This window comes from Strix aluco, chromosome 6 (genome assembly GCF_031877795.1).
Source record: "Strix aluco isolate bStrAlu1 chromosome 6, bStrAlu1.hap1, whole genome shotgun sequence".
NCBI lineage: Eukaryota > Metazoa > Chordata > Aves > Strigiformes > Strigidae > Strix > Strix aluco.
In genome coordinates, this window is record NC_133936.1 from 31,422,428 (window position 1) to 31,434,531 (window position 12,104).

Genomic DNA, 12,104 nt, shown 5'->3' on the forward strand with positions numbered 1-12,104 from the left:
AATGTATTTCAGATCTAAAGACACCTCGGGGACAGTGTTCTGCTAATTCCTTCCTCCCTAATTATGCTGTTTCTCTTGGGTCTTCTATAGATGTTAGGAACCAGAGTTAAAATCATAAACATGCTTCTATAGCTGAGGTTCTGGAGAGGTCATACCCTTCTCAATTTTTTCTGATTACTCCCTGGACTAACATTCTATCAGGCATCAGCCATTCCTTCTCCTTCAACATCAGCACTCAAATATATTCCATATACCATTTGAGACTCCTGTGACAAACACACAACTCAGCACCATCGCTTCCCTCTCAACATACCTGAGTCCATGCCCTAACCATGAGTCCACAGGATCCCCTGATGTAGTAGTATTTGTCAGTTCTACTATAGGTGTTCAGTTTTTTATGATGCATTTATAATACTCCCTGGAGCAAATACTGGAACTCAAATCCCCTCTCTCATTGACCAGGCTCAAGGACAGATCTGAATCAAGTGAGTCTTTGTGACTGATGCTGGAGCCAAAACAGAGTGACACTAATACCTCTTTCTTTTTGTTTCCCTTTGCTACACCTCTTCTTTTTCCCCTCACTTTTTCAGGATCGGGACCTGGGTACCAAACTCTAGCTATCAGCACCATATCATTGTTCACTGCAGGTGAATATCTGTAGTTTGGAGCACATGATTCAGCACTGTTTGACTTTAACATCCAGACAAAATTTTGATGTGGGGTTCAGGAAGGAGATGATTTTGTTGAAAGAACACAGCAAGGCAGAGGCTTAATGTAGAGGACATGCAAATAGGGCCAGAACACAGCCAGTGCTTGTGCTGTAGAGATATGAGATGCAGCAGGAGAGATAGCAGCTCTCTAGGATTTGTTTTGCTGAAGTGATTCTGAAGGCAAGAGCACAAGTGTCCCATTCTTTGTCAAACAGACGGTACTCGTGCCTTGGACTTAGGCTGGCAGAATTCACACTAGTTAGTATACAATGGCAAAAGACCTGCAAACACCAAACTGCAATGAGTTGCCAGCACAGCAATGACAGGGGTAAATAATGCTGACAGCTGCCTCATTTCACAGTTTTATACTCAGAACAAATTCTGAATTTGTCCTGACATTAGTGGAAATAAATTAATCTTCCTCTAGTTTACTGCATGAAATTTAGTGCTTGCACAGTGAAAAAGAAAAGATATTTTCAGTCAGCTGCAATACCTCAAAATCCCACTAAAATGATTAAAGTTATTAGTGCCTCTTCAGAAAAGCTGCTTCAGATTGCCAGGCTGGCTGATTTATAGCTTTACTGATGAGAATCACAAGGGTTCCAGATGACCAGAATCTTCTCTTTCCTTCTGCCTCTTCTAGGCATTATGATAAACCTATTGTGCCTGAAGAGATGGGGAAATAAAAAGACCAAGCTGACATGGAGGCAAACATGCTGACACAACTCACAAAGGTAAGCCACAGCTGCGTGGCACAGAGGTTACCGTTAAGAGTGTAATTCAAGTGAGTCCTTTCAAAACCCTTTTAAACTCCCCAAAATGCCAATTTTCTCCTTGAGGTGTTTAATAAGCCTCACTCTCCCCTGAACCATCTTTGTGCATAGTTTGAGAATGAATGTTGTTTTGGAGACTGAGAAAGACACAGTCCGCTGTGGCATTCTGAACAACTACAGCAGGGTTCTTCCTCTAAAAGGGGGAAAGAGCTATTTTTTCATGGGCATCCTCTGGGGTCTGGTTCAGCAGGTGAGACACTGGAACACTGAGGTACAAGTCCTTTTTTCAGGAGGAAGGGAGTTAGTTGTGAAACACTGCTGGAGTTTGATAGCTTAGGCTTCAAAAAAAAATACAACACACTATTCTCCAGTGACTTTGCTCTGTCAGCGGGCTTTGGAACAGACCCCAGTAGCTCCTTAAAGTTGTGCTGGTTAACAACCTGCTGACGGACTCAAGCAAGTTTAATGGACATTAGTACTGTTACTGTCTCTGCTATGTCTGAGCTGAGATTACATGCAAATTCATGGGACAGTCCTGATAAGCTCAGTGTTGGTCTTTAAGCATTATGCCTTATTTCCTGTACACATTTCCCTTCTAGCATGAACATATCTGACCCACAGGCGGGGTGAAAAAAGACAACTGATAAGAACCTCTAAGACAATTGCATATTTCACAAAAGAATCCCCCACCTCAACCCAAAAGCCAGAATCGTCCCTGTCAAACTTACAGCACAAGGAACTAGAATGATGTGATGAGAATGTAAATATAAAACCCAATCCCCTGTAATGGGTGATTACAAGCTTTATAGGATTACTGAATAGCCATGTTATTTTGTAACTGAAGAAAACATACTTCAAGTTTTCTTTATATTAATAAACCCGTAGGAAAAGCAATTGTTACATTACATATTTTACAATGTCTCAGTAAATTATATTCTTCCAGTATTAGCTTATAGTATTTAAATGTTCATGGTGCTTGAAGGTTGCTATTGGATCACTGTATTAACACATACACAATGTTTACACAGCAAACCAGATTATATGAATTTTCATTCTGACCACAAATACAGTCTCACAATAAGCAGATAAACAAAAGACAAAATAAATCAATTTCAGTGAAATCCTTCCCTCTGCAGTGTACCATCTGGTAAAAGTAAAAATGCCCAAAGGCTTTTAGTTATTCAAATTTATTTTGTGTTATTCTTTATCTACCTTCACTAATACCATTCTCTTTAGCAGCCAGCTAGCACAGCAGGGTCTGGTAAAGACACCATAATTAAAGGTCTATTTGCATTTTTAAGATCTCTTTACAAACAATTAGAAATTCATTGCCTGATCATAAAAACTTGTTTAAGCTGAAAACTGACATGGAAAACCTTTTTCTGAAAGAACACTTCTAAATTTTATTTATTTAGAAATGAAGGCATCACCTCAGGATTTGGCAGAGTTATAAGAGTTGTACGAGTTATACCCTGGTTTGTTAGCACCCTGCACATTTTTACATAAATTTGGAGAGTAGTTCTTTCCTATTTGAGTCTCAGTTTTGATCCAGCTACTGAGGTATCTGAGTATCTTACTGGTTTTATATATTTTAGCCTAACTCACTCTGGCAAGGCAGAAGATTGTGGTCCCTGTTGTTGGGCTCCTGCTACAGAGGAGAGGTAACTCTCCCAAAATCACCCTGGAAAGTGGTCACAAAGAAAGAAGAGTCTAGCTCTTTAGTCTAACACCTGTTGAAACTTTTTGAGATAATTATTCCCTATACGTATTTAATAAGTTAGATTTCTCCTTAATCTGACACCAATGAGATCAGAAAGGATATACTCACTTTTCATCCACAATGACATGCACAAAAGCAACAATTTACCTGCATGGCCCCAAAAAGCACATATGCTTGTGTTTTACTGAGGTTGACAAACACACCTATGGATGACTGGGAGGAAAGAGGGGAGATGCAAGCTATGAATATGAACAACAGGCTAAGAGACAGTGCAATCCACCTTTGGATTTCACCTCTGTAATCTGTCTTTGCAAATTTAGAGAAAATAAAGCAAGTATCTGTAAAAGACAAAGAGGCCTGAAGGGGGACATTATGTATCTCATTGAAACATAACCCCCACCCCAATATAATGAGCTCCGTCTGTTCTCTCCACTAATATATAGCAAGAGTAATCCCAAACTGCTGGAGGTCACGAGAAGAGAGCAAGCACAAGCCCCTCTCCTGGTGCTGCAGCTCTGCAGGCAAGTAGCCAGCCTGAGGCCAGAGCTGTTGGATCAGGTCCTCCCAGACCGCCCAGGCAGTCGGGGCAGGGCCCAGAGGCCTCGGTAAAAGCACTGGTCTTGGAAAGTACTTGAAAATCCAGCTGGGCCTGAGGAAACTTAAATGCGTGGGAGACCTTTTTTTTCCTTCTCTGCACTGGCAAGGTTATGGACTGGATCATGTGACTGATGGGCAAACAAATATCAGAACAAACTGCAAGAGGATTTGAAAATCTGTACTATAGAGGCACAAAGACTACCAAAGGTCAGCTGGCAGACAAGACACAGACAGAAAGCTAATGAGGACCGCCTGGAAACACAGCGAGAAACAGCACAGGAACTCTGTTCAGTGTAAAGCGATACCAGTCCTGGCCCTTCCAGCCAACCACCCATGCTCTGAACTACCACCATCACTAACACAAACAGGCAGCTCTTCATCTGGTGCCACTGATTCTAGGGTACAGGCAACAGAAAACCACCATCTTCACAACTTGCCAAGTAGGGGTCCCAGAAAGGGGATGACTGTGTTCCCTCACTGCTCTGCAACTGTGAGCAGTGGCAGCATTGGTCATCACCCAGCTCTGAGTTAGTATAGACACAACTATGTTCTTCTAAATTATTTCTTCTCTCATTCAACTACTCCTCTGCTTTGATTTTAACTTAGAAAACAATAGAAAAACTGCTTTAACTTCCCCAAACATACCGTACGTGCTTTCTAGTTGTTCCCTGAATGTATTTTAACATATTTAAGTTGTTTGTATTGCCAAACTCCATTTTTCCAGCATTATGTCAAAGTCAATTTTTTATCCAGCCTATGGTGGAGCTTTCAAGTGCTTTTTGTTCACTTAAAAAAAAAATTAAAAAAAATAATCATCTGTGTTGGTTTTCATGCTCTTTATAAAGCATTGGACACACCAATGTGTTTGAGATGCAAAGAGCAGAGGAAGCTTGTCTGTCTTTGGTCCAGTTCTGCATGCAGTGTAATTAATCCTGGCCCTTTCTGTTTTCCACAAACTATTTTCCATTTGTGGTTAGAAGCAGACCATATGGGCAACTAGCAGATGTTTCCTTTTAGTTCTCTATATGACTGTGTGGATGCCCAGTATGTGAAAATTATTTTCTGGCAAGAGGTGTTATGGGGAACTGGGGCTCCTTTTGTGCTCTACACATTTCACTCGGATATCCCGGGGCTCTCTTTTTATCCCCAAGATCATTATTCAGTCTCTTGGTGGAAAAGTGAGAACACAATTATAGCATACAGGTTTTAACCTTGGCAACAAATGTCTCAAGCACATTATAATGACAGGGGAGCTCACCTAGCTTTTCTGACATTCTCCTACAACTTAAAACACTATTCAGTATTCTTCTTTTCCTTGCCCTACGCTATTGTGAGACATGGCTATGCTCTGACATGTTTTACATCCAAGCAGTAAGTTGAGCAGCTTATGTTCTCATTCACACATAAGTATTCCTGAAAATCACACACCAAAGCTGGATGCAATAAGGATAAACACTGGCTCAAGGAGTACTGCCAGAAGGATCATTCTCATAACCTTTATGTGCTCGCGTGAGTCTCAGAAACAGTGCCCTTCAGTTTGCTCTGCCCAGCGCTCTCATAGCCTTGGGGAAAGCAATGTCATAGAAAGCCCTGCAAGAGCAGGCGTGACGAGAGTGTCAGATCACAGCAGAAGCACAATCCACACAAGACTAGAAAAGACTTCTCACAAAGTGCCCTGCCTGGTCCAGACCATGGCCTGTAAAATGCTCTGGTCTTCTGGCATGAAAAGCACTGTGTAAAAGCAAGTTTCTCACTTGTTCTGAGCATGCAGAGAACTACTTCAGTTGGCAGGACTCCTGGGAGGCTCTTTAAGAAAGAGAAAGTGAGCCCACTGCAGTGTTTTTAAATAAACATCTTTCTGGGATTGTTTTTTGGCCCCATTTTGTTAAAAAGTTAAAACTGAAAGTAAGCACTGCCAGCATTTACAGGTGTTCACAGCACACCTGATAAACACCACTCCTTTTTGAGATTGTGGGAGAGTGGTATGCACTGTTTTGCTAGATAGGTGAATTTTTAAATAACAGCATATTACTGACTGTGTTCAGGAGTAACTTCCCTTCATTGGTTAGGTCAAGCTGTGAAAAACTGAGCCAGACAGAGACATGGACTTCCACTGGCAACTATCACTCAACAGTTTCTCCAGCTAAAAGAAAAAGTTCTCGTGAATCTTTCTGCTGAAGCTTTCAGGACATCTTAGGCCACCTGTGCTATTCATTTATCCCCATAATAATGGTTTCATATGCTATCTGGAAGTAGGAGGAACATATATGATGTTATCTTTGTACTTCTTCATCCTTTCTATGATTGGCAAAATCATGAAAAAATTAAAAAAAAAAGATTATTAGAAAGTCCAAAAGATTACTGATTCTTGAAATGCAGTTTCGATTCTGACCTTGATAGTAAATGCAAAAAGAAGGACACAAAGGGTCTTTCATCCTATTGCAAAGGAAGAAAAAGAAAAACTAACCCAAGAGAGACAACAAAGTAGTACATCTTTCAGCATTCAGCTGCAACACAAGATTAAAGCTTCTGACTTCATTTTGCTTCACTAAAACCCCTTAGGTGTTGACAGCTGTGTGTAACAGGAACCAGTTAAACTCCCATCTAGGTTACAGTATTGAGCCCATTCGAGTATTCCCCCTCAGTTCAGACCACAGACAGCACTTAGTTGCTGTTGTACGTTTATCTGTTGTACATCTCAACCAGCCCACATGCCAGCAGCAACTGGGAGAACTTGCAAAAAGCTTTGGAATCACTATCACAAAGGAAACCAGATATCATTGTCATGCCACCCTTGCTTTTGGTTACTCCATAGCATTCTAGGAGCATCAGTTTAGCTGAAATGCTTCATTTTCCCTTGACAGACAAGTTGACTGTGCCAAAGTGAAATTCCCATGCCCAAGGAAGGTGACAAATATGAAAGAAGCTGAGTGCTCACCTAATTACCTTATCCTCCTGCTACCACTAGTGATGCTTTGTTCAACTTTGAAGCAAGGAAACTGCCACATAAATAACACAAACTAAACCATTCAGCCCAGGAATACGATGTGTTGACTGTATGAGATCTGAAGCTCTATGTATCACTGGTTCTGGTAATTTCTACTCAAATTCAGTGAATCTACAGCAGTTCACAGCATGTTCTTGTAAGTGACACACTGAAGACAGCTCTTCCCATCTTTCTCAGAGTTTAAGCCACAAGGTCATATGAAATATCCCAACACTGTTTTTAATTTTAGCAAAGAAGGTGTTAAACCGTGTATTTTACTATTTAAACTAGATTTTCCTTTCATTCATTTGAAGAAAAACCTAAGTATTAGACTTATGAGCTGCCAAAAGCCATGTAGCCCACACTGAGATTTCCATAAACATGCCCTAACATTATACTGTCCTTGTTGGAACGTTATGCTACGTGCATAAAATTGCTTTGTGAGGCCTGAATATTCAGAGCACAGATCTGTTACATTCTAGAGCTTCTGACAGACTCCACTCCAATAATTTAGACACCGAAGCTAGCAGGAGGTAAAATTACATGAGGCCTATTCAAATTTTCCAGGCTGTTTTTCATCATTTTAAGTCTACTTGGATTTAGATACTCTTTTGGGGTCATTTTGTCTTTTCCCTTATTAGGCTCACCTATTAAGTAATACATTTTAGCATTAGGCAATACACTTCAGCGTTTGTCGAGTTAAAACATGAATACATGTAAAATGATGTATTTCAGTTCTCAATTTACTAATTCTTAGCTCATGATAGTTTCTAAGCCTGTTCCATGACCAGAGTGACTATCATTTAAAGACTGAATTGACTGTGACTGCCTACAAACAAGATTAAACATGTATGTGACATTATTATTTTTAACACTCATAAAAAAAATTTGAGAACACTACACATCAAATGAGACCCAATTATGAGTTTACTCAATCAGAGCCTTCTTAGCAGAAACCATAAATATTTTATAAAAGTTTTCTAAAATTATATGAAAACACCTCTGAGAACTATCAAAAAAACATGCAAGAGGTTGATGAACTTTACTTAATTCTTCTATATCAATGATACAATTACTGCATTTTGGTTTGTAAGCAAACATCACTATACCAGTTCCAGAGCACTCCTGAAAACAATACGCAGTTTAGTACAACTGGTGATCACAGCCCATGTTCACTGGAACACTCAGACAAAACCAAAGTTCTCCTTGCTAGACAGTAAGGTACACCAGTGGCTCAGTGCAACAGAAGCTTCCACAAAAACAGCTCAGTAGCACTTTGACTTTCCGCCCATACAGAAGTGGAGCCCCAGTGGCACTGAAGTCACTTTAGATGCACCACTGAAGAAAGACAATGAATACACCACTGAAGTCCAGAGTTCACAAACTTCTGCCAATATTACACTTTCATAAAATATGCTCATAAAAATAATGACAAATATTGTATATGAAACTAAGGGTGAAAGGTTTTTGTCCTCTTCTGTGATTTGTAACCGAATCTATGTTATAACAAGTTTTTTCTGTTTATTGCAACACTGTATAATACACAGGTTTTATATGGCATTTATGCTTAACAGAAGGCTGAGTAAACTCAGACCAGAAAATATTTTTCTATGACAAGTATATACAAAATATGCAACCTGCTACTACAGCAATTATTTCTGCTACAAATTTTCAAAGGGCATAGACATATATGCTAAAAATCAGGAATAATCAAAATTAAAATGGAAAAAATTTAGAAAAAGGAGATAAAATGAGGAAAAAGAATGAACTAGAGATGAGAACTGGAAATGAAGTGATGGATGGGAAAGTTAGAAGAAACTATGAGGGAAAGAAAAAAAGCATGGTGGGATAAGAAGCAAAGATGATGGGAAATGAAGTGACGGTAAAGGACTGTCTGCCAAAAGATAAGATCAAAGAAAAAGTATAGAAAGAAGAGATTTAAAGCAAGTAAGAGAGACTTCAGAAAACCCTAGACAGGATTTTGGGGAAACCTTTCATTTGCTCAGATATGCTGCTACTGAAATTGATACAAAAGAATTAAGTCAAGATGGATCACTTAGGGGGGAAAAAAAACCAACCATAGTGAGATTTTTTTTTTCAAAGAACTGTAGTTCATCCCCCTTTATCTTTATGTATGTATGTGAACATACATTTATGTATGTATCACTTCCTGGTTGGTGAACAGTTACTTAATGGCACCACATATTTTTCTGATTGAAACCAAATGCTACAAACAGGGTGTAAGTGACCCCTCCCTCCCAATGCCAGGGGCCTAATTAGTCCCTCTTCTCAGGTGGTGCTGATGGCTCTCTCAAGCTGATTTACCTACCAGCTGTGTAATTCTGCAAAGGCAGCTTTGATCTTCTTCACAGAATTATCCACTTCCTCTTTGATCATCATACGATATCTGGTTAGAGAAACAGTGCAACGCTGCAAGTCTTTTACTGATTTTTCAATGTTTGGCCCTAAAATAGAAAACAAAAATTGCACAGAAGTCAGAAAGCTGGTTTTGGCTTTTCTGAATAAGGGAGCAGGAAGAGTTCAACATGCTATTTGCCCAGATTAGGATGAAGTGGTTATCCTACAGAAGTCCATAAATCCAACTTCTCCATAGTCCTTCCATGGTGCTCTTCAGTTTCTAAACATATTTGCTCAAATTCATTCCCCAAATCACATAAATGTTAGAACAGCACTATTAATTCAAATTATTTATTTTAAATTTAATATAATGTTAAATAGACCATAAAGTGTTCTACTCAGTTTTGTTATGCTGAGCATAATTCTGCTCTCACTTTTCAACACATCTCTTCATGTATGTCCTTTTTTTTTTTTTCTAGAGGCCTCAGCTATCCAATCACCTCAGCACACAGCAACTAGGGATCCAATTTACCTCTTTTTTTTACTGAATCATCTGTCTTTGTTTCAAGTTGGGTTGTAGCATTAGATGATTTCACTGAGGAAGATTTTGACTTTGGTCTGCCTAGGTTACATTGCAGTTGAACTGACGACTGAAAAGTCTCATGCTGTTCTACTCCATTCGTAGTCTTTGGCTTTAATCCCACAGATTCTCTCTGGTGTTCTCGTTCTTTGTCTGCAAGAAAACATTAAGGTAGAAAACTGGGAGTTATAGGATTAAGAAAGATATGAAGCCTTATTGTTGAGTCTGAATGACTTTGTTTACACACTAGAAAAATCAACGTTTTTTTTCAGTGGCACACATTCTACAGAAGGCAGTGACAGAACAGAAACAAAATGGTTTTGCTTATTAAAGACTAATCTGAACACATCTATGTTTCAACAGCCTAAAAAGAAAAACCCAATACAGAAAAAAAAGCAACTCTTCCATGCTGATATGAAAAAATACCTCATAACATAGAAGGCCCAACTATTAGAGAACAGAACTAGAGAGGAAGTCTGCTATGGAAAGCATGAGACTTTAATGTTGAGATATATATATCTCTCACACAAAAAATGTTCATAATTTAATCAGCATTTTAAAACCACTGATTAAACATTCTTACCTGAAATACTTACCTTGCCTGACTACAGATTTGTATTAAAAGCAGCTACTAAGAGGGAACAAGCAGGAAATGAAACAATATCAAAGATTAGGCTCCTGAGTTCAACAGCTTCAGAGGAGTAAGATAACAATGTCTGGTCCTGTTTGGCTGCCACAAGACAATCTGGTTTACTCTTTCCAAGACTCCAAAGGTATTCAAGATATCAGCATCAAGACAGAGGGACAAGCAGACAAAGAATGACTATAAAAACTGACAGGTAAGGCCAGCTATTACTGCCACTGTAATTTTAGTTAAGGAAACATGTGTAGAAAATAATTTGTTGTGTTAACTCATTTTTCTAATCTTTGTACTCACTTTGATGAATGAATGATAGTTTGTTCTGAAGATGCTCTTTATGCATCACTTCATTCAGATGATGTTGTACGGTGTCTGGAGAAAAGGGGCTTGTCAGATTAACAACTGGATTATAGCCCACAGAGTGGGATTAACACTGCTGGGACTGAGGGATACCACCTGGACAGCTCCAGGATATCAACTAGTGACTTCTTTGTGCCCTGGCTGGGCACTAGGACAGGTGTAAAGTACATGTTGGTATGTTTCCATGGCAATCACATAACATCAGAGGAACAAGGAGGAACATTAGTGTCCACATTTCTAAAACAGCTCTTGTTTATGGGCTTTAAAAGGTGAGTCTGCAAACAGAAAAAAATCTTATATAAAATAGTACTATTATAGCACTAAAAATCATCCTACATGAAAAACACAGTTTAGAAGTAGGCTAGAGATCAGTATCTGACCCGTATCTGGTTTTACCAAAGTCCCTGCAAAAGCGATATCATAGCAAGGCAGCATTACATATCCTCTCAGTGCATTCATGCCCCTTTTTTACAAAGGCATGCACAGAAAGGGTAGATCCAAGTCTTTCAGATCCTATGATTGCCAAGGACTCTAAGGAGAGTTGGAGGGTTTGCTCATCATTTTGAAGTAATTTGGTTTATTTGGGGCCTTTTCCCCTTCAAGATATTGAGAGGGAGAGCCCCTGAACTGACTCATAATTAAGTGAAACACTCCCTAGGGCCCTCCCATGATGAGGCAATTGGCTTTCCAGGGCCTTGGATTCTGTGCTTCCTTTTCTCTAGGAGGTCTTGATTCCCTGTAGGAAACCATCACACAAAAAGCAACAACTAAAGACTTCTCAGAAAAAGATGGAATAATGGCAAGAAATAAGCAGACCTGAGCTAAAGGTAATAGCCATATGTTCTCCCCTGTGGCAGGTGCACCCACCCAATGAAAACAGAGCTTCTTGGCTGCTGAAGTGTAGCAGCTCCTGATTGCCTTTGCTCTCAGGGCCTCACGTAGTTGAGGCCTTTGGCCAATGGGAGCCGCTATTGACTACAGGTCAGATTCGGCCTGGGTATAAATGGAGTCCCCTGGGGGAGCCATTTTGAGCTCATCCCCTAGAGCAGCACGCTGTGGTTGAGGACTCTCCCCTTGGGTCGGGACTCTGCCCAAGGTAACTCCTCGAGGTGCCTTGGGTCAGGATGCTGCCCTGAGCAGGTCCTCGAGGTTGAGAGCCCTCACTTGTTAGGGGATAGAGCGCTTTGGGTTGTCCTTAAACCCTAGGGACCGGGGCTTTGTTATGCGTTCTGGGTTGTGTTAAACTCTAGGAAGTTCTGTTCTCCTCTCACAGACATTCGAACCTGTAATTTATGGAGAGCTAGTTAATTGTATTAACAATAATTATTAATTTTTGGTGCTTCCTTGTTTATTTGAGAGCCTCTGTAACATCCCCTATCA

At 39.8% G+C, this 12,104-nt stretch overlaps 1 protein-coding gene across 3 annotated transcripts in view; it reads right to left on the minus strand.

Moving 5' to 3' along the window:
• SPATS2L (spermatogenesis associated serine rich 2 like) overlaps nucleotides 1–12,104 on the minus strand; it is a 155,111-nt gene that overhangs the window by 14,102 nt on the left and 128,905 nt on the right. For all 3 annotated transcript variants that reach the window (XM_074829521.1, XM_074829522.1, XM_074829523.1), the window contains 2 exons: nucleotides 9,677–9,877; nucleotides 9,116–9,251 (listed from right to left, as the gene is read on the minus strand). In XM_074829521.1, the coding sequence (XP_074685622.1) occupies nucleotides 9,116–9,251; nucleotides 9,677–9,877 (337 nt within the window). The remainder of the gene's footprint in view (nucleotides 1–9,115; nucleotides 9,252–9,676; nucleotides 9,878–12,104) is intronic.